The sequence below is a fragment of the Oncorhynchus clarkii genome, unplaced genomic scaffold, assembly GCF_045791955.1.
Source record: "Oncorhynchus clarkii lewisi isolate Uvic-CL-2024 unplaced genomic scaffold, UVic_Ocla_1.0 unplaced_contig_1468_pilon_pilon, whole genome shotgun sequence".
NCBI classification, from domain to species: Eukaryota; Metazoa; Chordata; class Actinopteri; order Salmoniformes; family Salmonidae; genus Oncorhynchus; species Oncorhynchus clarkii.
Window position 1 is genome coordinate 277,501 of NW_027257944.1, and position 24,158 is coordinate 301,658.

General features: G+C 47.8%; 1 protein-coding gene across 1 annotated transcript in view; it reads left to right on the forward strand.

Moving 5' to 3' along the window:
* LOC139394146 (ankyrin-3-like) overlaps positions 1-24,158 on the forward strand; it is a 185,325-nt gene that overhangs the window by 146,253 nt on the left and 14,914 nt on the right. Inside the window, exons 28-38 of the mRNA XM_071142181.1 lie at positions 4,608-4,832; positions 5,002-5,100; positions 7,236-7,390; positions 7,719-7,930; positions 8,068-8,275; positions 8,534-8,630; positions 8,900-9,128; positions 9,960-10,085; positions 10,952-11,074; positions 11,923-11,955; positions 12,077-12,098. Of these exons, the coding sequence (XP_070998282.1) occupies positions 4,608-4,832; positions 5,002-5,100; positions 7,236-7,390; positions 7,719-7,930; positions 8,068-8,275; positions 8,534-8,630; positions 8,900-9,128; positions 9,960-10,085; positions 10,952-11,074; positions 11,923-11,955; positions 12,077-12,098 (1,529 nt within the window). The remainder of the gene's footprint in view (positions 1-4,607; positions 4,833-5,001; positions 5,101-7,235; positions 7,391-7,718; positions 7,931-8,067; positions 8,276-8,533; positions 8,631-8,899; positions 9,129-9,959; positions 10,086-10,951; positions 11,075-11,922; positions 11,956-12,076; positions 12,099-24,158) is intronic.

Consider the following 24,158-nt stretch of genomic DNA (forward strand, 5'->3'; position numbering starts at 1 on the left):
AATAGAATGGAATGGAAGTGAATAGAATGGAAGTGAATAGAATGGAAGTGAATAGAATGGAAGTGAATAGAATGGAATGGAAGTGAATAGACTGGAATGGAAGTGAATAGAATGGAAGTGAATAGAATGGAAGTGAATAGAATGGAAGTGAATAGAATGGAAGTGAATAGAATGGAAGTGAATAGAATGGAATGGAAGTGAATAGAATGGAATGGAAGTGAATAGAATGGAAGTGAATAGAATGGAATGGAAGTGAATAGAATGGAATGGAAGTGAATAGAATGGAAGTGAATAGAATGGAAGTGAATAGAATGGAAGTGAATAGAATGGAATGGAAGTGAATAGAATGGAAGTGAATAGAATGGAATGGAAGTGAATAGAATGGAAGTGAATAGAATGGAAGTGAATATAATGGAATGGAAGTGAATAGAATGGAATGGAAGTGAATAGAATGGAGGTGAATAGAATGGAAGTGAATATAATGGAAGTGAATAGAATGGAAGTGAATAGAATGGAATGGAAGTGAATAGAATGGAAGTGAATAGAATGGAATGGAAGTGAATAGAATGGAAGTGAATAGAATGGAAGTGAATAGAATTGAATGGAAGTGAATAGAATTGAATGGAAGTGAATATAATAGAAGTGAATAGAATGGAAGTGAATAGAATGGAATGGAAGTGAATAGAATGGAAGTGAATAGAATGGAATGGAAGTGAATAGAATGGAAGTGAATAGAATGGAAGTGAATAGAATGGAAGTGAATAGAATGGAAGTGAAAAGAATGGAAGTGAATAGAATAGAAGTGAATAGAATGGAAGTGAATAGAATGGAAGTGAATAGAATGGAAGTGAATAGAATGGAAGTGAATAGAATAGAATGGAAGTAGAATGGAAGAATGGAAGTGAATAGAATGGAAGTGAATAGAATGGAAGTGAATAGAATGGAATGGAAGTTAATAGAATGGAAGTGAATAGAATGGAAGTGAATAGAATGGAAGTGAATATAATGGAAGTGAATAGAATGGATGTGAATAGAATGGAATGGAAGTGAATAGAATGGAATGGAAGTGAATAGAATGGAAGTGAATAGAATGGAAGTGAATAGAATGGAATAGAAGTGAATAGAATGGAAGTGAATAGAATGGAATAGAAGTGAATAGAATGGAAGTGAATAGAATGGAAGTGAATAGAATGGAAAGGAAGTGAATAGAATGGAATGGAAGTGAATAAAATGGAAGTGAATAGAATGGAAGTGAATAGAATGGAATGGAAGTGAATAGAATGGAATAGAAGTGAATAGAATGGAAATGAATAGAATGGAATGGAAGTGAATAGAATGGAAGTGAATAGAATAGAAGTGAATAGAATGGAAGTGAATAGAATGGAAGTGAATAGAATGGAAGTGAATTCCTCTGGAACCTAGGCTATAATCCTATCCAGTACCCTCCTGTCCTCTGGAACCTAGGCTATAATCCTATCCAGTCCCCTCCTGTCCTCTGGAACCTAGGCTGTTATCCTGTCCAGTACCCTCCTGTCCTCTGGAACCTAGGCTATTATCCTATCCAGTACCCTCCTGTCCTCTGGAACCTAGGCTATAATCCTATCCAGTACCCTCCTGTCCTCTGGAACCTAGGCTGTTATCCTGTCCAGTTCCCTCCTGTCCTCTGGAACCTAGGCTGTTATTCTGTCCCCTCCTGTCCTCTGGAACCTAGGCTGTTATCCTGTCCCCTCCTGTCCTCTGGAACCTAGGCTGTTATCCTGTCCCCTCCTGTCCTCTGGAACCTAGGCTGTTATCCTGTCCCCTCCTGTCCTCTGGAACCTAGGCTGTTATCCTGTCCCCTCCTGTCCTCTGGAACCTAGGCTGTTATCCTGTCCCCTCCTGTCCTCTGGAACCTAGGCTGTTATCCTGTCCTGTCCCATCCTGTCCTCTGGAACCTAGGCTGTTATCCTGTCCCCTCCTGTCCTCTGGAACCTAGGCTGTTATCCTGTCCCCTCCTGTCCTCTGGAACCTAGGCTGTTATCCTGTCCCCTCCTGTCCTCTGGAACCTAGAATGTTATCCTGTCCAGTACCCTCCTGTCCTCTGGAACCTAGGCTGTTATCCTGTCCATTCCCCTCCTGTCCTCTGGAACCTAGGCTGTTATCCTGTCCTGTCCCCTCCTGTCCTCTGGAACCTAGGCTGTTATCCTGTCCAGTCCCCTAATGTCCTCTGGAACCTAGGCTGTTATCCTGTCCAGTACCCTCCTGTCCTCTGGAACCTAGGCTGTTATCCAGTCCCCTCCTGTCCTCTGGAACCTAGGCTGTTATCCTGTCCCCTCCTGTCCTCTGGAACCTAGGCTGTTATCCTGTCCTGTCCCCTCCTGTCCTCTGGAACCTAGGCTGTTATCCTGTCCAGTCCCCTCCTGTCCTCTGGAACCTAGGCTGTTATCCTGTCCCCTCCTGTCCTCTGGAACCTAGGCTGTTATCCTGTCCCCTCCTGTCCTCTGGAACCTAGGCTGTTATCCTGTCCCCTCCTGTCCTCTGGAACCTAGGCTGTTATCCTGTCCCCTCCTGTCCTCTGGAACCTAGGCTGTTATCCTGTCCAGTACCCTCCTGTCCTCTGGAACCTAGGCTGTTATCCTGTCCAGTCCCCTCCTGTCCTCTGGAACCTAGGCTGTTATCCTGTCCTGTCCCCTCCTGTCCTCTGGAACCTAGGCTGTTATCCTGTCCAGTCCCCTCCTGTCCTCTGGAACCTAGGCTGTTATCCTGTCCAGTACCCTCCTGTCCTCTGGAACCTTGGCTGTTATCCAGTCCCCTCCTGTCCTCTGGAACCCAGATTGTTATCCTGTCCCCTCCTGTCCTCTGGAACCTAGGCTGTTATCCTGTCCCCACCTTTCCTCTGGAACCTAGGCTGTTATCCTGTACCCTCCTGTCCTCTGGAACCTAGGCTGTTATCCTGTCCCCTCCTGTCCTCTGGAACCTAGGCTGTTATCCTGTCCCCTCCTGTCCTCTGGAACCTAGGCTGTTATCCTGTCCCCTCCTGTCCTCTGGAACCTAGGCTGTTATCCTGTCCCCTCCTGTCCTCTGGAACCTAGGCTGTTATCCTGTCCCCTCCTGTCCTCTGGAACCTAGGCTGTTATCCTGTCCCCTCCTGTCCTCTGGAACCTAGGCTGTTATCCTGTCCCCTCCTGTCCTCTGGAACCTAGGCTGTTATCCTGTCCCCTCCTGTCCTCTGGAACCTAGGCTGTTATCCTGTCCAGTCCCCTGCTGTCCTCTGGAACCTAGGCTGTTATCCTGTCCCCTCCTGTCCTCTGGAACCTAGGCTGTTATCCTGTCCCCTCCTGTCCTCTGGAACCTAGGCTGTTATGCTGTCCAGTCCCAATCCCACTGAAACCCCTAACTCTGGACTCCTGCCTGGCATGAAAATGTCAAATTTTATTCTGTAATCCTCTAGGTTGCATTGTCAAAGAACATCTCTTACCTATGCATGTCAAAATACCACTATAGAATTCACCCTACTTCTCAGTGCTGTCTCTTATTGCCTCCCCATATGAGAGCTTCGGTAGAGAACGTGTGATCAACAAACGTTACGAGAGTAGATATTGATATTTTAAAAACAGAGTTAAGTCACTGTTTAAAAAAACCTTGATATTTAAACTATTTCCGGTCTTCATCTCCACGTTATTCATCAGCTGATGTACTACCTGTATAATCATTCACTCGATTTTGCCAAAATATCGGAGATGTTCTGTCATTCGTTGAAAGGAGGTTATGCAGCAACTTTGGTCGTTTGACTTTTTTTGTTTGACTGCGGATACCGAGTCGGTGCTTCCTGAGCGCGCTCAGAGATAACCTAGGGAGGTGTACTGCTGAAATGCGCTGAATTCATTGAGGAACATGATAGAGCTCGGACTTTATAAACAGCCTGTTTCTCACTTCGCAACAATGTCACTAACCACAGTTTCCATCCACAGTTTTTATGCGAGTAAAGTCATACCGCATAAAAAACATTTTTAAACTCACAACATCTGCGATGAAAAGTTTTGGTATCGTTGTATAAATGGCGACAGATCATTTGTTCGTTCCACATGGTGAGATCTTTTAATGTCTGTAAAAATATGCAAGAAATGGTGGTGGAAACCCTTTCACAGATCAACCATTTAACCCCTTCTCCCCCATTTCCCCTCCTCCCTCTCCCTCTACACCTCTCCCTCTCCTCACCCCTTCCCTACTCCCTCCACACCTCTCCCTATTCTCTCCCCTTCCTTACTCCCTCTCCCTACTCCCTCTCCCTCTCCTCTCCTCAACCCTTCCATACTCCCTCTCCTCTCCTCACCCCTTCCCTACTCCCTCTCCATCTCCCCTTCCCTACTCCCTCTCCCTCCCCCTCTCCCTCTCCCTCTCCCTCTCCCTCTCCCTCTCCCTACTCCCTCTTCTTCTCCCTCTCCTCACCCCTTCCCTACTCCCTACTCCCTCTCCCTCTCCCTTTCCCTACTCCCTCTCCCTCTCCTCACCCCTTCCCTACTCCCTCTCCATCTCCATCTCCTCTCCCCTACTCTCATCTCCTTTCCCTTTCCCACCCACCTCTCCCTCCCCTTCCCCCTCTCCCTCCTCTCCTCCTCTCCCTTCAGCTTCCTGGTCAGTTTCATGGTGGACGCCAGGGGTGGGGCCATGCGTGGTTGCCGTCACAACGGGCTGCGCATCATCGTTCCGCCCAGGAAGTGTTCCGCTCCGACGCGGGTGACGTGCCGCCTGGTGAAGAGGCACCGCCTGGCGTCCATGCCCCCCATGGTGGAGGGAGAGGGGCTGGCAGGACGTATCATCGAGGTCGGCCCCACCGGGGCACAGTTCCTCGGGTAAGACGGAGAGAGGGAGGGGGAGTGTGGACGAGAGAGAGAGAGAGAGAGAGAGTGCGTCTGTGTGTACGTGTGCTCGTTCGTGTGTGTGTGTGTAATGTGTGTACGTCCTTGCGTGTGTGTGTGTGTTGACGTTCTCTTCTCCCCCCCGTGCTGCGTAATGGATCAGTAAGCTCCACCTCCCCACGGCCCCGCCCCCTCTCAACGAGGGAGAGAGTCTTGTCAGCAGGATACTACAGCTGGGGCCTCCTGGCACCAAGTTCCTGGGGTAAATCACACACTACAGCTGGGTCCTCTAGGCACCAAGTTCCTGGGGTAAATCACACACTACAGCTGGGTCCTCTAGGCACCAAGTTCCTGGGGTAACTCAAACACTACAGCTGGGGCCTCCTAGCACCAAGTTCCTGGGGTAAATCACACACTTCAGCTGGGTCCTCTAGGCACCAAGTTCCTGGGGTAAATCACACACTACAGCTGGGTCCTCTAGGCACCAAGTTCCTGGGGTAAATCACACACTACAGCTGGGGCCTCTAGGCACCAAGTTCCTGGGGTAACTCAAACACTACAGCTGGGGCCTCCTAGCACCAAGTTCCTGGGGTAAATCACACACTTCAGCTGGGTCCTCTAGGCACCAAGTTCCTGGGGTAACTCAAACACTACAGCTGGGGCCTCCTAGCACCAAGTTCCTGGGGTAAATCACACACTACAGCTGGGGCCTCTAGGCACCAAGTTCCTGGGGTAACTCGAACACTACAGCTGGGGCCTCTAGGCACCAAGTTCCTGGGGTAACTCACACACTACAGCTGGGGCCTCTAGGCACCAAGTTCCTGGGGTAAATCACACACTACAGCTGGGGCCTCCTAGCACCAAGTTCCTGGGGTAACTAAAACACTACAGCTGGGGCCTCTAGGCACAAAGTTCCTGGGGTAAATCACACACTACAGCTGGAGCCTCTAGGCACCAAGTTCCTGGGGTAACTAAAACACTATAGCTGGGGCCTCCTGGCTCCAAGTTCCTGGGGTAACTCGAACACTACAGCTGGGGCCTCTAGGCACCAAGTTCCTGGGGTAAATCACACACTACAGCTGGGGCCTCCTAGCACCAAGTTCCTGGGGTAACTCGAACACTACAGCTGGGGCCTCTAGGCACCAAGTTCCTGGGGTAAATCACACACTACAGCTGGGGCCTCTAGGCACAAAGTTCCTGGGGTAACTCACACACTACAGCTGGGGCCTCTAGGCACCAAGTTCCTGGGGTAAATCACACACTTCAGCTGGGTCCTCTAGGCACCATGTTCCTGGGGTACCTAAAACACTACAGCTGGGGCCTCTAGGCACCACGTTCCTGGGGTAACTAAAACACTACAGCTGGGGCCTCCTGGCACCTATTTCCTGGGGTAACTCACACACTACAGCTGGGGCCTCCTGGCACGGAGACCACGGAGAGAGAGAGGGGACACAATATATACCCCGGCCCCTGGTCTCATCATATATACCCCCCCCCCCACCCACCCACCCAGCCAGACCATATATACCCTGGTCTCACCATATATACCCTGGTCTCACCATATATACCCTGGTCTCACCATATTTACCCTGGTCTCATCATATATACCCTGGTCTCATCATATATACCCTGGTCTCATCATATTTACCCTGGTCTCATCATATATACCCTGGTCTCATCATATTTACCCTGGTCTCATCATATATACCCTGGTCTCATCATATTTACCCTGGTCTCATCATATATACCCTGGTCTCATCATATATACCCTGGTCTCATCATATATACCCTGTTCTCATCATATATACCCTGGTCTCATCATATATACCCTGTTCTCATCATATATACCCTGGTCCCATCATATATACCCAGTTCTCATCATATATACCCTGGTCTCATCATATATACCCTGTTCTCATCATATATACCCTGTTCTCATCATATATACCCTGTTCTCATCATATATACCCTGGTCTCATCATATATACCCTGTTCTCATCATATATACCCTGTTCTCATCATATATACCCTGGTCTCATCATATCTTCTCCCCAGCCCTCTCCACATTTGAGTTACAGTGTCGTTGTGTTGTTGAGAATTACAGTCTGAATCAGTTCCAGTTTTATCCCATTACCCCCCATGATTTTTCCTCCCCATATTGTAATGTTGTGATTTTTCTATGTTCGGAATAGTATGTCACCTGACCCTCCTCCTCCTCCTCCTCCTCCTCCTCCTCATCATCAAAATATCATATACTTCTGTTTGCTTGAATCTCCTCCAGGAATTTCTCCAGGATTTCTTTGTCCCTCATCTTGTGATGTTTTGTGTTCTTCCATGGAATGCATCCTCCTGTCATTACGGCCTTTACCCTCTAACACCTGACCTCTGACCCAACAGGCCGGTGATTGTGGAGATCCCTCACTTCGCGGCCCTGCGGGGCACGGAGCGGGAGCTGGTGATTCTGAGGAGTGAGATGGGGGAGAGCTGGAGGGAACATCACTGTGAACACACTGAGGAGGAACTCAACCAAATACTGAACGGCATGGACGAGGGTGAGGGGAGACGGGGGAGGGACGGGGGGACGAGTGGGAAGGTCTGGTACGGGGGAGAGCTGGATGGGGAGGGAGAAGGGAAGGGAAGGGAGGACAGGGAGTGGACAGAGGGGATGAGATGGGTGAGAAAGGGTGGAGGGAGGAGCAGGGAGGAGGCATGAGGGACGCAACAGAACCGGGCCGCCATGTTAGTACCAAGCCACCAATCGTTCTACCTTATTCTTTCACCAAAGATCAGGAAACATTTAGGTCCGACTGCTCAATCTGATTGGTCCTTGTGTATCATCTGACCCTGCTTCCCCGGTCCTCCCATTGGTTCATCCTCCAGAGCTGGACTCTCCTGAGGAGCTGGAGAAGAAGAGGATCTGCCGTATCGTCACCAGGGACTTCCCACAATACTTTGCGGTGGTGTCGCGCATCAAGCAGGACAGCCAACTGATTGGTCCTGAGGGAGCGGTGTTGAGCAGTACTCTGGTACCTCAGGTCCAGGCTGTGTTCCCAGAGGGGGCTCTCACTAAGAAGATCAGGGTTGGACTACAGGTAGGGAGGGGTGGGGTCTGTGTGTGTAGTTTTTTCAAGTTGGTCTTCGGCCCAACAAAAATGTATTTGGTAACGACAAACTGAACACTTTCAAGTTCGTTGTTTCTACTTCCTAACTCTTGTTCACTTCCTCCTAGGCCCAGCCAATCAGCGTAGACCTGGTGAAGAGGATTCTGGGTAACAAAGCTACTTTTAGCCCCATCGTTACCTTGGAGCCCAGGAGGCGGAAGTTCCACAAGCCAATCACCATGACGATCCCTGTCCCCAAAAGCTCGACCAATGACGGGACAGGCAACGTGTTTGGAGGGGACACGCCCACTCTGCGTCTGCTCTGCAGCATCACTGGTGCGTAGGAAATGACTGTTGATTGGTTGATTGGCTGGTTGTTTAATTGGCTGTTTGATTGATTGATTGTTTGGCCCATTGATAGGTTGTTTGAATTGGTTGTTTGATTGGCTGGTTGGTTGATTAACTAACTGACTGAATGATTGATTTTGAGTAGTCATGTTTACCTTCTTGATATTCATCAAAGCCTGGTTTGAGTCAACCCACATTAATATGTTGAATATATTTACCGGAGTTCCTTCGTGATGTGTGTTCTAGGTGGGACCACTCCTGCCCAATGGGAGGACATCACTGGCTCCACCCCCCTCACCTTCATCAACCAATGTGTGTCCTTCACCACCAACGTGTCAGCGAGGTAATGTGTGAAACTGGTGTGTTTTCATCTGTCTGTTGTTTTTGACATTCTAATGAAAACATCATCCTCTTTCTGATTAATTAACTGATGGAATGATTGATTCTTCATTGGATACGATTGATTGATCTGTTACATCCTTGATAGGTTGATTGATAATCTAGCCTCTTGTAGGTTCTGGCTTATAGACTGACTGACAGATTGGTCTATTGATTGATTGATGAATCTATCAATTGATGAATTATTGATCACCCCCCTCCGGTGCGTTGTAGGTTCTGGCTGATAGACTGTCGTCAGACCCAGGAGGCTGTGAGTTTCTCTACCCAGCTGTACAGAGAGATCATCTGTGTCCCCTACATGGCCAAGTTCGTCATCTTCGCCAAGACGCTGGACCCCATCGAGGCCCGCCTCCGTTGCTTCTGCATGACGGACGACAAGATGGACAAGACGCTGGAACAGCAAGAGAACTTCACAGAGGTGGCCCGGAGTAGAGACGTAGAGGTGAGAAGAGGGGAAGGAGGAGAGGGGAGAGGGGGGAGGAGAGGGGAGAGGGTGGGAAGGAGGAGATGGACAAGACGCTGGAACAGCAAGATAACTTCACAGAGGTGGCCCGGAGTAGAGACGTAGAGGTGAGAGGAGGGGAAGGAAGAGAGGAGAATGGGGAGGAGGAGAGGAGGAGAGGAGAGAGGGGGGGCAAGGAGGAGAGGAGAATGGGGAGGGGGAGAGGAGGAGAGGAGAGAGGGGGGGCAAGGAGGAGAGGAGAATGGGGAGGGGGAGAGGAGGAGAGGTGAGAGGAGGGGAAGGAAGAGAGGAGAATGGGGAGGAGGAGAGGAGGAGAGGAGAGAGGGGGGGCAAGGAGGAGAGGAGAATGGGGAGGGGGAGAGGAGGAGAGGGGAGAGGAGAGGGGGGGAGAGGAGAGGAGGGAGAGAGAGGAGAGGGAAGGGGGGAAGGAGGAGAGGAGAGGGAGGGGGAGAGGAGGAGACGGGAGAGGGGGGAAGGAGGAGAGGAAAATGGGGAGGGGGAGAGAGGGAGTAGAGGTGAGAGGGGGAAGGAGGAGAGGAGAGGGGAGGAGGGAGAGGGAGTAGAGGTGAGTGGTGGGGGAAGGAGGAGAGGAGAGGAGGAGAGGGGAAGATCTGGAAAAGCAAGAAAAATTCACAGAGGGGTCCGGAGTAGAGAGATGTAGAGGTGAAGTGGGGGGGGTATTGGTATCTGACCCTGTCTGTCTGTCTGTCTGTCTGTCTGTCACTACTACAGGTATTAGAAGGGACGCCTATCTTTACGGACTGATTTGACCCTAGCTCTCTACTGTCTGTCTGTCTGTCCCTACAATAGGTACTGGAAGGGAAGCCTATCTTTGCAGACTGTTTTGGGAACCTGGTTCCTCTGACCAAGAGTGGACAGCATCACGTCTTCAGCTTCTACGCATTCAAAGAAAACCGTCTCGCACTCTTCATCAAGGTAACACTCCTTTACTGGACTTCTTCTACGCTGGGAGAGTGTGACCTAGTTGTCCCACTTTGTTTTAGTTCTGAATGGACTTCTTCTACGCTGGGAGAGTGTGACCTAGTTGTTCCACTTTGTTTTAGTTCTGAATGGACTTATTCTACGCTGGGAGAGTGTGACCTAGTTGTCCACTTTGTTTTAGTTCTGAATGGACTTCTTCTACGCTTGGAGAGTGTGACGTAGTTGTCCACTTTGTTTTAGTTCTGAATGGGCTTATTCTACGCTGGGAGAGTGTGACCTAGTTGTCCACTTTGTTTTAGTTCTGAATGGACTTCTACGCTGGGAGAGTGTGAAGTAGTTGGCCACTTTGTTTTAGTTCTGAAAGGACTTATTCTACACTGGGAGAGTGTGACGTAGTTGTCCACTTTGTTTTAGTTCTGAAAGGACTTCTTCTACGCTGGGAGAGTGTGACGTAGTTGTCCACTTTGTTTTAGTTCTGAATGGACTTATTCTACGCTGGGAGAGTGTGAAGTCGTTGGCCACTTTGTTTTAGTTCTGAATTGACTTCTTCTACGCTGGGAGAGTGTGACGTAGTTGTCCACTTTGTTTTAGTTCTGAATGTACTTCTACGCTGGGAGAGTGTGACACTGATATATAGTTTAGAATACATCAGAGACACTGGTATGTCATTTAATATCTATTTTAATAAGTTAGAATGCATCATAGACACTGGTATATGATTTAGTATGTATTTTAATGAGTTTGGTTATACAGTATAATATACCAGAATGTTTTTTCACAGTCCTTGCTAATATTCCCACCTTCACCTGATTCCATGAGTCTCCAGTGATTGGTTGATTGGTTGATTGATTGATTGACAGATTCGTGACTGCGCCCAGGAGCCGTGTGGCAGACTATCCTTCACCAAGGAGCCCCGCACCTACCGTAGTCTTACCCACAAGGCAATCTGCAACCTGAACATCACGCTGCCCACCTACTGCAAGGTAAGACACCTGGACACACCTGGACTGAACACACCTGGACTGGACACAATGTGTGTTAACACACCTGGACTGGACACAATGTGTGTTAACATACCTGGACTGGACACAATGTGTATTTACATTAAATAATGATAATGCTGACACAGCTGGAGTAAACACAATGTGTAATGACATGAAATAATGATAATGCTGAACACACCTGGACTGAACACAATGTGTAATGACATGAAATAATGATAATGCTGAACACACCTGGACTGAACACAATGTGTAATGACATGAAATAATGATAATGCTGAACACACCTGGACTGGACACAATGTGTAATGACATGAAATAATGATAATGCTGAACACACCTGGACTGAACACAATGTGTAATGACATGAAATAATGCTGAGCACACCTGGACTGGACACAATGTGTATTTACATGAAATAATGATATTGCTGAACACACCTGGACTGGACACAATGTGTGTTAACATTAAATAATGATAATGCTGAACACACATGGACTGGAATGTGAATAATGCTGTCCCAAAACAGAATTGACTCAGTGTGAATAATGCTTTCCCAAAACAGATTTGGCTCAATGTGAATAATGCTGTCCCAAAAACAGATCTGTCTCAATGTGAATAATGCTGTCCCAAAACAGATCTGACTCAGTGTGAATAACGCTGTCCCAAAACAGAACTGACTCAGTGTGAATAATGCTGTCCCAAAAACAGATCTGTCTCAATATGAATAATGCTGTCCCAAAACAGATCGGTCTCAATGTGAATAATGCTGTCCCAAAACAGATCGGTCTGAATGCCTTCTTTATTTCTCTCCTTGGTGTCCTATTCAGGAGTCTGATTCAGACCTAGACGCAGATGACGAGGTAACCAAGTACACCTTTTCAGAGCATTCTTCTTGTTAAAATTTGATAAAATGTTAAAACACTTTTTTTTAACCGAATTTATGTTTATTCTCTGATCGTATTGAACCCTCCTTTCTTACAGAGTGACAAGAGTGACAAAAAATGTAAGCTGAGTTTATTTGTTTTTTGAAATGATTACATTTGTTGGTAGTGACAAACACAGGCTCTGCATTAACTAACCTTCATAACTACCTGTAGTCCAGGAAGAACAGATTCAATTACATTGTCGTTTTGTTTAAAAATGCAGTACGCAGGCCAATGATTTGCATTGCTTAACATACAACAATGGCCGCTTGACTAGCCACGTTGTGTGTAATATACTATACTATAGTACTATAATATTACTAACACCTTGTCTAGTTACCTGTGGGTTCCTGACCACTATACTATAGTAATATAATATTACTAACACCTTGTCTAGTTACCTGTGGGTTCCTGACCACTATACTATAGTACTATAATATTACTAACACCTTGTCTAGTTACCTGTGGGTTCCTGACCACTATACTATAGTAATATAATATTACTAACACCTTGTCTAATTACCTGTGGGTTCCTGACCACTATACTATAGTACTATAATATTACTAACACCTTGTCTAGTTACCTGTGGGTTCCGGGCCACTATACTATAGTACTATAATATTACTAACACCTTGTCTAGTTACCTGTGGGTTCCTGACCACTATACTATAGTACTATAATATTACTTACACCTTGTCTAGTTACCTGTGGGTTCCTGACCACTATACTATAGTACTATAATATTACTAACACCTTGTCTAGTTACCTGTGGGTTCCTGACCACTATACTATAGTACTATAATATTACTAACACCTTGTCTAGTTACCTGTGGGTTCCTGACCACTATACTATAGTACTATAATATTACTAACACCTTGTCTAGTTACATGGGGGTTCCTGACCACTATACTATAGTAATATAATATTAATATAACCTTGTCTAGTTACCTGTGGGTTCCTGACCACTATACTATAGTACTATAATATTACTAACACCTTGTCTAGTTACCTGTGGGTTCCTGACCACTATACTATAGTACTATAATATTACTAACACATTGTCTAGTTACCTGTGGGTTCCTGACCACTATACTATAGTACTATAATATTACTAACACATTGTCTAGTTACCTGTGGGTTCCTGACCACTATACTGTAGTACTATACTATTACTAACACCCTGTCTAGGTAGCTGTGGGTTCCTGGCCGCTATGCTATGGCTGGTATGCGTTGCATCCCTTCCTCTCCAATACCCATTCTGTTTCTCCCTCCTACAATCCCTCCCTCCTTCATCCATTCGACCATCATCATCATCATCACGCTATAGGAAGTCAAAGGGAATGAACGCTTGAGTTACTGTATGAATGTTTGAGATACTATATGAATGTTTGAGATACTATATGAATGTTTGAGATACTATATGAATGTTTGAGATACTGTATGAATGTTTAAAATACTATATGAATGTTTAAGATACTGTATGAATGTTTGAGATGTTGCATGAATGTTTGAGATACTATATGAATGTTTGAGATACTGAATGAATGTTTAATATACTGTATGAATGTTTGAGATACTATATGAATGTTTGAGATACGGTATGAATGTTTGAGATACTGTATGAATGCTTGAGATACTATATGAATGTTTGAGATACTATATGAATGTTTGAGATACTGTATGAATGTTTGAGATACTACATGAATGTTTGAGATACTGTATGAATGCTTGAGATACTATATGAATGTTTGAGAATACATATATTTACCATGGCACTTCCAATGTGAATATATAACCTCCCGTTATTTAAATGTATTTGGACGGCTGACGAAAACACACTGTACTATGACAATATGTTAAACGAACGTCATTTCATTCTGGATTTTTCCTTGCCTGGAATTAATTCAAAGATTAATTTTCAGTTTATTTTTTGTCTCCGATCACTCCCTTATTTTACTTTCATGGTTGTTGAAACACTTTCTTTGCTCTGCATGAAAATAACTTGACTCACACATACATATGGTATATGTTTGTTAGTCTGTGTATGTGCGTATATGTTTGTTAGTCTTTGTATGTGTGTGTTACCACTCATTCTCCTTTTCTGTTATCAATTCATTTGCCTGTTATATCACTGGTATGTTTTCTGTTATCAATTCATTAGCCTGTTATATCACTGGTATATTTTCTGTTATCAATTCATTAGCATGTTATATCACTGGTATGTTTTCTGTTATCAGTTCATTAGTCTGTTACATCACTTGTATCTTTTCTGTTATCAATTCATTCGCCTGTTATATCACTGGTATCTATTCTGTTATCAATTAATTAGCCTGTTACATCACTGGTATCTATCCTGTTATCAATTCATTAGCATGTTATATCACTGGTATCTTTTCTGTTATCAATTCATTAGCCTGTTATATCACTGGCATCTCTTTTCTTAGATCACTGATATTTATTTAACAAATTAACTGAGGTTATCTACATGTATTTATATATAGTTTTACTGATAAGATATTTATTTACATCATTAACTGAGGTTTATGTATTTATATATAGTTTTACTGATTAGATATTTATTTACAACATTAACTGAGGTTTATGTATTTATAAATAGTTTTACTGATAAGATATTTATTTACAACATTAACTGAGGTTTATGTATTTATATATAGTTTTACTGATTAGATATTTATTTACAACATTAACTGAGGTTTATGTATTTATATATAGTTTTACTGATTAGATATTTATTTACAACATTAACTGAGGTTTATGTATTTATAAATAGTTTTACTGATAAGATATTTATTTACAACATTAACTGAGGTTTATTTATTTATATATAGTTTTACTGATTATATTTTATTTACTTTAGAATTCCTGACAGTTAGCTATCAGCGGTTAATATGGCACGGGAAACATTCTGCTCTTTTCTCCCTAATTGCTTTTTTCAGTGGACATAAACCCTTCATGTTGAGATACAATCTTGAGGTCTTTGTTTGTGTGAAACCAGTCTGTTTTTTTCTTCCTCCATTTGTTCCATATTCAGCAGGGTTTGGGGGTCAATTCCATTACAATTCAAACAGTCAATTCAGAAAGTAAAGCAAAATTCAAATTCCACATTTTCCTAATTGAAAAGCGTTGAAGAGAATTGGAATTTGGAACTGGAGTTTCAGTCTACTTCCTGAATTGACTAGAATATAAATGGAATTGACCCCAACCCTGGTATTCAGGTCGCTCCCCATTTTTATTTTATACCTTCCTGTTGTGTTTAGACTACTTCCTGTTGTGTTTAGACTACTTCCTGTGTCATATGAATGTGCAGTCAAACACACCAATATGTATCGACAGGTTATTTCTTGCCCATATCTTTCCTCCGTCCTGTTCTGTTTCTCTTCTGTTTGCTTCGCTTCTGCTGTTGCTGCCCTCCTCCCCCCATCTCCCGTCCCCCGCTCCTCTGGAGAACTCACCACTCCTCTTCCGTTGTCAAGCTGCTTTCCCCTTTCCCTGTGTTGAACAGAAGATATACTGTGATATGTTCTGCCCTGACCACGGTTTTTTCCGATGTCTTCTCTTCCCCTTCACTCCATCCTCCCCTTATGTTCTTTACACCTTTTGGTTTGGTTTCCTCCTTTTTTTTCAAAATGGAAGACGACGAGACGGAGTCGACAGAGACTTACACGCTGCCGACCAATCAGGTGCTAGACCCAGCCATGCTGGCCAGCCCTGACCTCCTTTCAGAGGTCTCCGATATGAAACACGACCTCATCAAGATGTCTGCCATCTTGACGACAGAGCAAACTGAACACCCAAGCCCTTCGGATAGAGGAAGAGGAGGAGGAGGAAGAGGAGGAGGAAGGACAGGGATGGAGGAGGAACCCGGGGAGCCGTTTGAGATCATGGAACAGGTGAAAGAGGATCTGGAGAAGGTTGGAGATATTTTACGAGGGGGAGATACTAGATTCACAAACAACAAAGAGAAAGTACTGCAGATGTCCAAAATGGAGGAAAATGAGTGGGTTATTCTCTCTCAGACTAAAGCCACAGCCATGACTCCCTCTGATGTTCAGGAGCCGGTACTACAAGAAGTCAGCATTCAGAGGAAGACCTCTCCCACAATGACCAAAGAGTTTAGAGATATGTCAGGTATGGTGTCTCACCTCAGTGGAGGCGTGAACAAGCACCTAGAAGAGAGATCTGGTGTAACCAGTTTCCCACTACAGGACATCATAGTCCAGGAGAGATTAGATCAGGTCGTTCTGAAGCGGGAAGGCAAACGCCATCCCCCTGAGATCAAAAAGCCGATCAGGAAGAAGTTGAGGGACAGGGAACGTTCTGGATGCAGCAGTTCCGAGGGGGAGCTGGAGAGGATGAGCTCTGAGGAGTCCCTTGATGGGGATGTTGTTCTGGGAGAGCCGAGGCAGGAAGTGGTTCCCGGGTCTAAGCCTGGAGTGGTTCCCGGGTCTGAGCCTGTAGTGGTTCCCGGGTCTGAGCCTGGAGTGGTTCCCGGGTCTGAGCCTGTAGTCGTTCCCAGGTCTATGCCTGGAGTGGTTCCCGGGTCTGAGCCTGTAGTCGTCCCCAGGTCTATGCCTGGAGTGGTTCCTGGGTCTGAGCTTGTAGTGGTTCCCAGGTCTATGCCTGGAGTGGTGTCTGGGTCCGGGCCTGTAGTGGTGTCTGGGTCTGGACCTGGAGTGGGGCCCGGGACTGAGTTAAAACCGACTGCAACCCTGGATTGGGATGTCGTACTGGGGGAGTCTGGGCTCGGTTCTGGGTCTGAAACTTGGTCTGGGCCTTCTGGACCAACCCCAGCCATGGAGCCACCAGTGTCGCCCCTGGTCGTGGAAACCCCAATCGGATCCATAAAGGACAGAGTGAGAGCTCTGCAAAAGAAGGTTGAGGAAGAGGAAGAGGAGGAGGATGGCCGTAAGCGAAAGCCTATACAGGCGCCAGTCCCTCAGAACACAACTTTCATCACCATCACTAAGGAGATGGGTGAGCCCCAGATGCCAGATCTTCCTAAGCTTCCCAGATCTCCGAAATCCCCTCGGTCTCAGACGGAGAGGCTGGAGGAGACAATGTCTGTCCGGGAGCTGATGAAGGCATTCCAGACTGGCCAGGATCCTTCCAAGAACAAAACAGGGCTCTTCGAGCACAAAGCCATGACGTCATCCACAACCTCCACATCGAGCTCCGAGTCAGTGATCTACAGTGAGACCTACAGAGCTGAAACCAGTCCCACAGAGCATACGCCATCAGAAACTCCAACTTCCACAATCCTCTGCTCGCAGAGTGATGTTCTGGCTCTCCATTACAAAGGGGTGGATGATGAACCACATCTGATCTTAGTAAGAGACCACTCTGAAGACTCTGAGATAACTCATGTCTTAGAAAGGGACCACTCTGAAGACACTGAGATAACTCATGTTACGGTTCAGTTGCAGGAGTCAGCGACTAACATCAACAGAATACAACCAGATGACAGAGGGATCCCTCTAGACAGGGCTCTACCAGAGGACGGATGTATCCTCCTAGAAAGGGGTCTGCCAGAAGGTGGAGAGATCCTCCTAGACAGGGCTCAACTGGAGGAGGGAGGGATCCTCCTAGATAGGGCTCTACCAGAGGACGGAGGGATCTTCCTAGACAGGGATCAACCAGAGGACGGAGGGATCCTCCTAGACAGGGCTCTACCAGAGGATGGAGGGATCCTCCTAGAGAGGTCTCTACCAGAGGACGGAGGGATCCCTCTAGACAGGGCTCTACCAGAGGACGGAGGGATCCCTCAAGACAGGGCTCTACCAGAGGACGGAGGGATCCTCCTAGACAGGGCTCTACCAGAAGATAGAGGGATTCTCTTAGACAGGGCTCTACCAGAGGACGGAGGAATCCCTATAGACAGGGATCTACCAAAATACAGAGGGATCCCTCTAGACAGGGCTCTACCAGAGGACGGAGGGATCCTCCTAGACAGGGCTCTACCAGAAGACAGAGGGATTCTCCTAGACAGGGCTCTACCAGAGGATGGAGGGATCATCCTAGACAGGGCTCTACCAGAGGACGGAGTGATCCAACTAGACCGGGATCTGTCAGATACTGGAGGTATCGTCCTAGACACGACTCTACCAGAGGACAGAGGGATCCTCCTAGACAGGGGTCTACCAAGAGATGGAAGGATCCCTCTAGACATGGATCTACCGGAGGACGGAGGGATCCCTCTAGACAGGGATCTACCAAAGGACAGTTGTATCCTTCTAGACAGGGCTCTACCAGAGGATGGAGGGATCTTCCTAGACAGGGCTCAACCAGAGGATGGAGGGATCCTCCTAGACAGGGCTCTACCAGAGAATGGAGGGATCATCCTAGACAGGGCTCTACCAGGGGACGGAGGGATCCTCCTAGACCGGGATCTATCAGAAAATGGAGGAATCTTCCTAGACAAGGTTCGACCAGAGGATGGAGTGATCCTCCTAGGCAGGGCTCTACCAGAGGACGGAGGGATCCTCCTAGACAGGGCTCAACCAGAGGATGGAGGGATCCTCCTAGACAGGGCTCTACCAGAGAATGGAGGGATCATCCTAGACAGGGCTCTTCCAGAGGACAGAGTGATCCTCCTAGACAGGGCTCTACCAGAGGATGGAGGGATCCTCCTAGACAAGGTTCGACCAGAGGATGTAGTGATCCTCCTAGACAGGGCTCTACCAGAGGACGGAGGGATCCTCCTAGACAGGGCTCAACCAGAGGACGAAGGGGTCCTCCTAGACAGGGCTCTACCAGAGGATGGAGGGATCATCCTAGACAGGGCTCTACCAGAGGACGGAGGGATCCTCCTAGACGGGGCTCTACAAGAGGATGGCGGGATCCCTCTAGACTGGGCTCTACAAGAGGATGGAGGGATCCTCCTCGATAGGGCTCTACCAGAGGACGGAGGGATCCTCCTAGACGGGGCTCTACCAGAGGATGGCGGGATCCCTCTAGACAGGACTCTACCAGAAGATGGAGGGATTCTCCTAGACAGGGCTCTACCAGAGGATGGAGGGATCCTCCTAGACAGGGCTCTACCAGAGGACAGAGGGATCCTCCTAGACAGGCTTCTAGCAGAGGATGGCAGGATCCCTGTCGACAGGGCTCTACTAGAGGATGGAGGGATCCTCTTAGTCAGGGCTCTACCAGAGGATGGAGGGATCTTCCTAGGCAGGGCTCTACCAGAGGCGGGAGGGATCATCCTAGATAGGGCTCTACAAGAGGATGGAGGGATCCCTCTGGACAGGGCTCTACCAGAGGATGAAGGGATCCTCCTAGACAAGGATCTAACAGGGGACGAAGGGATCCTCCTAGTCAGGGCTCTACCAGAGGACGGAGGGTTCTTCCCAGGCAGGGCTCTACTTGAAGACGGAGGGATCCTCCTGGACAGAGCTCTACCAGAGGACAGAGGGATCCTCCTAGACACGGCTCTACCAGAGGATGGAGGGATCCTTCTAGACAAGATTCTACCAGAGGACGGAGGAATCCTCCTAGACAGGGCTCTACCAGAGGATGGAGGGATCCTCCTAGGCAGGGCTCTCCCAGAGGATGGATGGAGCAGCCCAGAGATGATGCAGCTGGAGGAACCAGAGATGGGACCAGACCGGATGTCTTCTATAGAGATGATGCGGCTGGAGGAACCAGAGATGGGACCAGACAGGAAGTCTTCTACGGAGATGATGGAGCTGGAGGAACCAGAGATGGGACCAGACAGGAAGTCTTCTACGGAGATGATGCCGCTGGAGGAACCAGAGATTGGACCAGACAGGAAGTCTTCTACAGAGATTATGCAGCTGGAGGAACCAGAGATTGGACCAGACAGGAAGTCTTCTACAGAGATGATGCAGCTGGAGGAACCAGACATGGGACCAGACAGGAAGTATTCTACAGAGATGATGCAGCTGGAGGAACCAGAGATGGGACCAGACAGGAAGTCTTCTATAGAGATGATGCAGCTGGAGGACCCAGAGATGGGACCAGACAGGAAGTCTTCTATAGAGATGATGCAGCTGGAGGAACCAGAGATGGGACCAGACAGGAAGTCTTCTACGGAGATGATGCAGCTGGAGGACCCAGAGATGGGACCAGACAGGAAGTCTTCTGTAGAGATGATGCAGCTGGAGGAACAAGAGATGGGACCAGACAGGAAGTATTCTATGGAGATGCAGATCAGCCCAGACAGGAAACCCTCTGAGGACTTTAGCGCTGACATCAAGGCCGAGCTGGAGGACAGTCCAGAGTACCAGCTGTTCAGACAGACCTCGTTTATAGGGGATGACGACCACCCCCAGGCTGAAGCAGCCGAGGAGGAGCTCCCAGCAGACCACCCAAACGACACCCCAACCTTCATGTTCAGCCCCTGTATGCACGAAGACAGGCAGGATGAGTTATTCACTAAGGCTGAGAACCTGGTGGGGAATGAAAGCCCTGTGAGTCTGAAGCATGAAGGCGCAGCGGACTCTCCCGGGACTAGCCTAGGAACCAGGACTCCCCATTCAAGCACGGGGGAGAGTGAGAAACACGAAGGATTAGCAGACACCCCACCGATGAGCCCACTCACATTCCCCACTCAGGAGGTTGACCTGCCCACAGTTTATAAAGAGACAGAGAGAATGGACGGGGTGAAAGTACGAGGAGATGTAACTCATGGTGATGAAGAAATCTTTCCAGAAACTGAAGATTTAGTCGTAGAAACCAAATCAGCGACTCCGTCCCCTGTTCGGGAACCGCTGTTACAAGAAGTCACGATCCGACGGAAGACCTCCCCCAGACCGGTTAAAGTGGTGAGAGATATGTCAGGGATGGAGTCCCTCCTCAGGGGAGATATGGATCACGACCTAGAACAGAGACCATCACCTGTCCGTGGCGCTGAAGTGATGACAGTTCAGGAACCGCTGTTACAAGAAGTCAGGATGGAAAGGAAAATCTCCCCCAGAACGGTTACAGTGGTGAGAGATATATCACGGATGGAGTCCCTCCTCAGGGGAGATATGGATCACTACCTAGAACAGAGATGTATGGTAAATAGTGGTTCACCAAAGGATGACATAGACCAACAGCAGAGTTTCAAACAGACCATTGTGACCAGGGAGGTAGACATGGAGGTAGACATGTCTACAGAAGATACAGAGACAGAAAAAGAAGACTGGTGGAAAGTGCAAGACATGGATGATGGTGGCTCTCGGGGTGCCGAATCGATAATCTTGAACCCAGTTCAGGAGCCGATGTTACAAGAAGTCATGATCGAAAGGAAGACATCTCCCAGACCAGCTGTAGGAGTTAAAGATACGTCAGGCATGGAGGCACTCCTCAGTGGAGATTTAGAACAGTACCTAGAAGACAGACCTGTAGATCTCAGTGGTGTACCGGAGGACGACATCGTACAAGAGATATTTGAACAGGTTGTGATTACACGGGAGAGAAAACAGGAAACCCACACGTTCTCCACTGAGCAGGTAGACCGGTCCGCAGCAGATAAAGTGACAGAGCGAGATGTTGTTAATGTAGTGCAAGTAGGAGCCGCGGAGGACGGCGTCATCTACGGTGATAACGACTTTGTGCAGAGTTGTTCAGCTGGGGGGGAAGCATCAGAAAGTTCAGCTACTACAGTGATACGTTCAAGAGACTCAAAGAAGGTGACCTTTGACCTTCAAAGGACGTTTGATTCAGCGCTCCCCGCTCAATCCTCTGAAGAGGACGACCAGGTTCCTGTTGACAAAAGACTCATCTTAGAGGACTGGGATGATTTAGAGATAAAACCATCGTACCACAAAACTACAGAACTTTCATACTCAAACCTAAACATGCAAGACTCAACTTCAGCAGACAGAATTGCTCTTGAATCTAGTTGGGTTGTACCAGAGCGCCATGAAAGGGATTCTGATCATGGAGCTGCGCACAGTCCAGACGATGTGGGTCAGGCCCTCAGACCTGCAGACTTAGAGGTCCTCTTTCCTTTGGCCCTGGGCCACCCAGAGAGACGACTCTCCCATGGGGATTCTCTGGAGACCATTCCTGTCATGGATGATGGTTCCTCCAAGACGTCCCCTGACTCTATAGAGCCAAGCTCAACCGGGGACTCCCCCTGCCTTGACTCACTGGAGAGCAGCCCCACTGAACTGAAACAAGACACAGGCTTTCAGGCGACAAAGAAGACAGCTGTGTATGAAGACTACTTCACTCAGCTTAGAGCCTGTCTCGGTGAGGAGCACGTCAGCAACATTGAGAATGAGGATTACTCCAAACGGACTTATCAAATGGGTGGTGAGCTCGAGGGTCCCCTCCCATTGAAGGGGGAAGACCCTGAGTGGCTCTCCATGCCCATAAATCGGAGCTCAAACCCTGAGGATGATATGGACGACGTGGATGCAGAGGGGAGCGAGACCGGCCAGAGACAGTTCACCCCAGAGGAGGAGATGTTCAAAATGGCCGCCAAGATCAAAACCTTCGAGGAGATGGAGCAGGACGTTAAAACGAAGACAGACGGGAAACCCTCAGACGGCTCTGTGTTATCAGACTGTGAGGATTATGAAGAATGTCAGTCGATCGTTGACCTGATGGACAGGGAGGCGAAATCATCTAAGCCCAAAACTGACGCCGGTACTCTTCAGTCTGAAATTGAAACTGTGGCTGAAATCCAACCCTCAGTCCCTGGTGCAGTAACTGCGTTGGATAGTTCAGTTCACTTTGAAGCTCACCTACCATACAGTGCCTCAGGACATTCACCATCAGGAAAACAGGTCTCTGAGCACCTCGAATATCGTTCACTAAGCACTGAAAAAGAACAATATACCACAGGAAACATCAGTGAAAATATCAGTGAACGTACTGAGCAGAAAGAGAAGATAGATGTAATATCAGCTATGCAAGCACACGAGGAGGAGATGGATCAGTCACAGTTGAGTGTCAGTCAGTCTGGTGAAAGTCAGTCAGTCAAACCAGAGGTGTTGTGCACCGACGATGAAAGCTTCAAGGAGGTGGAGGATGCGGATGGTAAGGCAGCCGTGTTGGAAATGCATCCCAAAGACATGCCTGTTCTAGGAGAGCTGGTCCCATGGAGTGCCATGTCAGACGACAACGAGGATGACAATGACGATGAAGCCTTCGCAGCACGTGTGGAGGCGGAGGAACGAAGGATGATGGCTCTCATGGAAGACCGCCGTACCCCTGACACCACACCGGGTCGCACACCAACCGAGGGGGGCACCCCCAATCCCTTCCAGTTCCAGGAAGGGAAGTTCTTTGAGATGACCAGAGGGGGCGCTATCGACATGACAAGGAGGAGCGTTGAAGAGGAGGGCGAGGGCTATGCCTTCTTTCACATAGGAGAACACCCAGTTGACCAGGTTCTGTTCGAGGACACTGGAGATTGCGCTAGCCCCGATGTTCTCAGAACAGAACAGACTATTGCCGTTGATGATCTACACCTCCAGAAGGTGGACCAAACCAAAGATGATTCTGACTCCTCCTTCCAGACTATACCATTACCCGAGGCTGATCAGAGGGGGAAACCAGTGGCCAAACCCAGTACCTCCATCAAAATGGAGCCAAAAGCTGAAACATTCCCCCTGCTAGAAGCTAAGATGGGAAGCTTCTTAGAGGTAGGTTCTCCAGACCCGACTATAGCTGAACTCCAGATGTTTACCACCACTACTCTTGTCACCCGCTCTGTGTACTCTGAACAGGTCCGCCAGTCATCCGACTCATCTCTTGAGGATGAAGAAGAAGAGGAAGAGGAGCAGGGTTCTGTCATTGAGATGCCCGCTGGCTATTATGACTCAGTGGCACCCCCTAGTGTCCTGCACGGGTATGACACCTTGGCAGGGTCTGACACCTCAATGGCACCCCCTAGTGTCCTGCAAGGGTATGACACCCCGGCAGGGTCTGACACCTCAGTGGCTCCCCCTAGTGTCCTGCAAGGGTATGACACCTCATCAGGGTCTAACACCTCAGTGGCACCCACTAGTGTCCTGGCAGGGTCTGACACCTCTAGTGTCCTGGAAGGGTCTGACATCTCAGTGGCACCCCCTAGTGTCCTGGCAGGGTCTGACACCTCTAGTGTCCTGGAAGGGTCTGACATCTCAGTTGCACCCTTTAGTGTCCTGGCAATGTCCTACA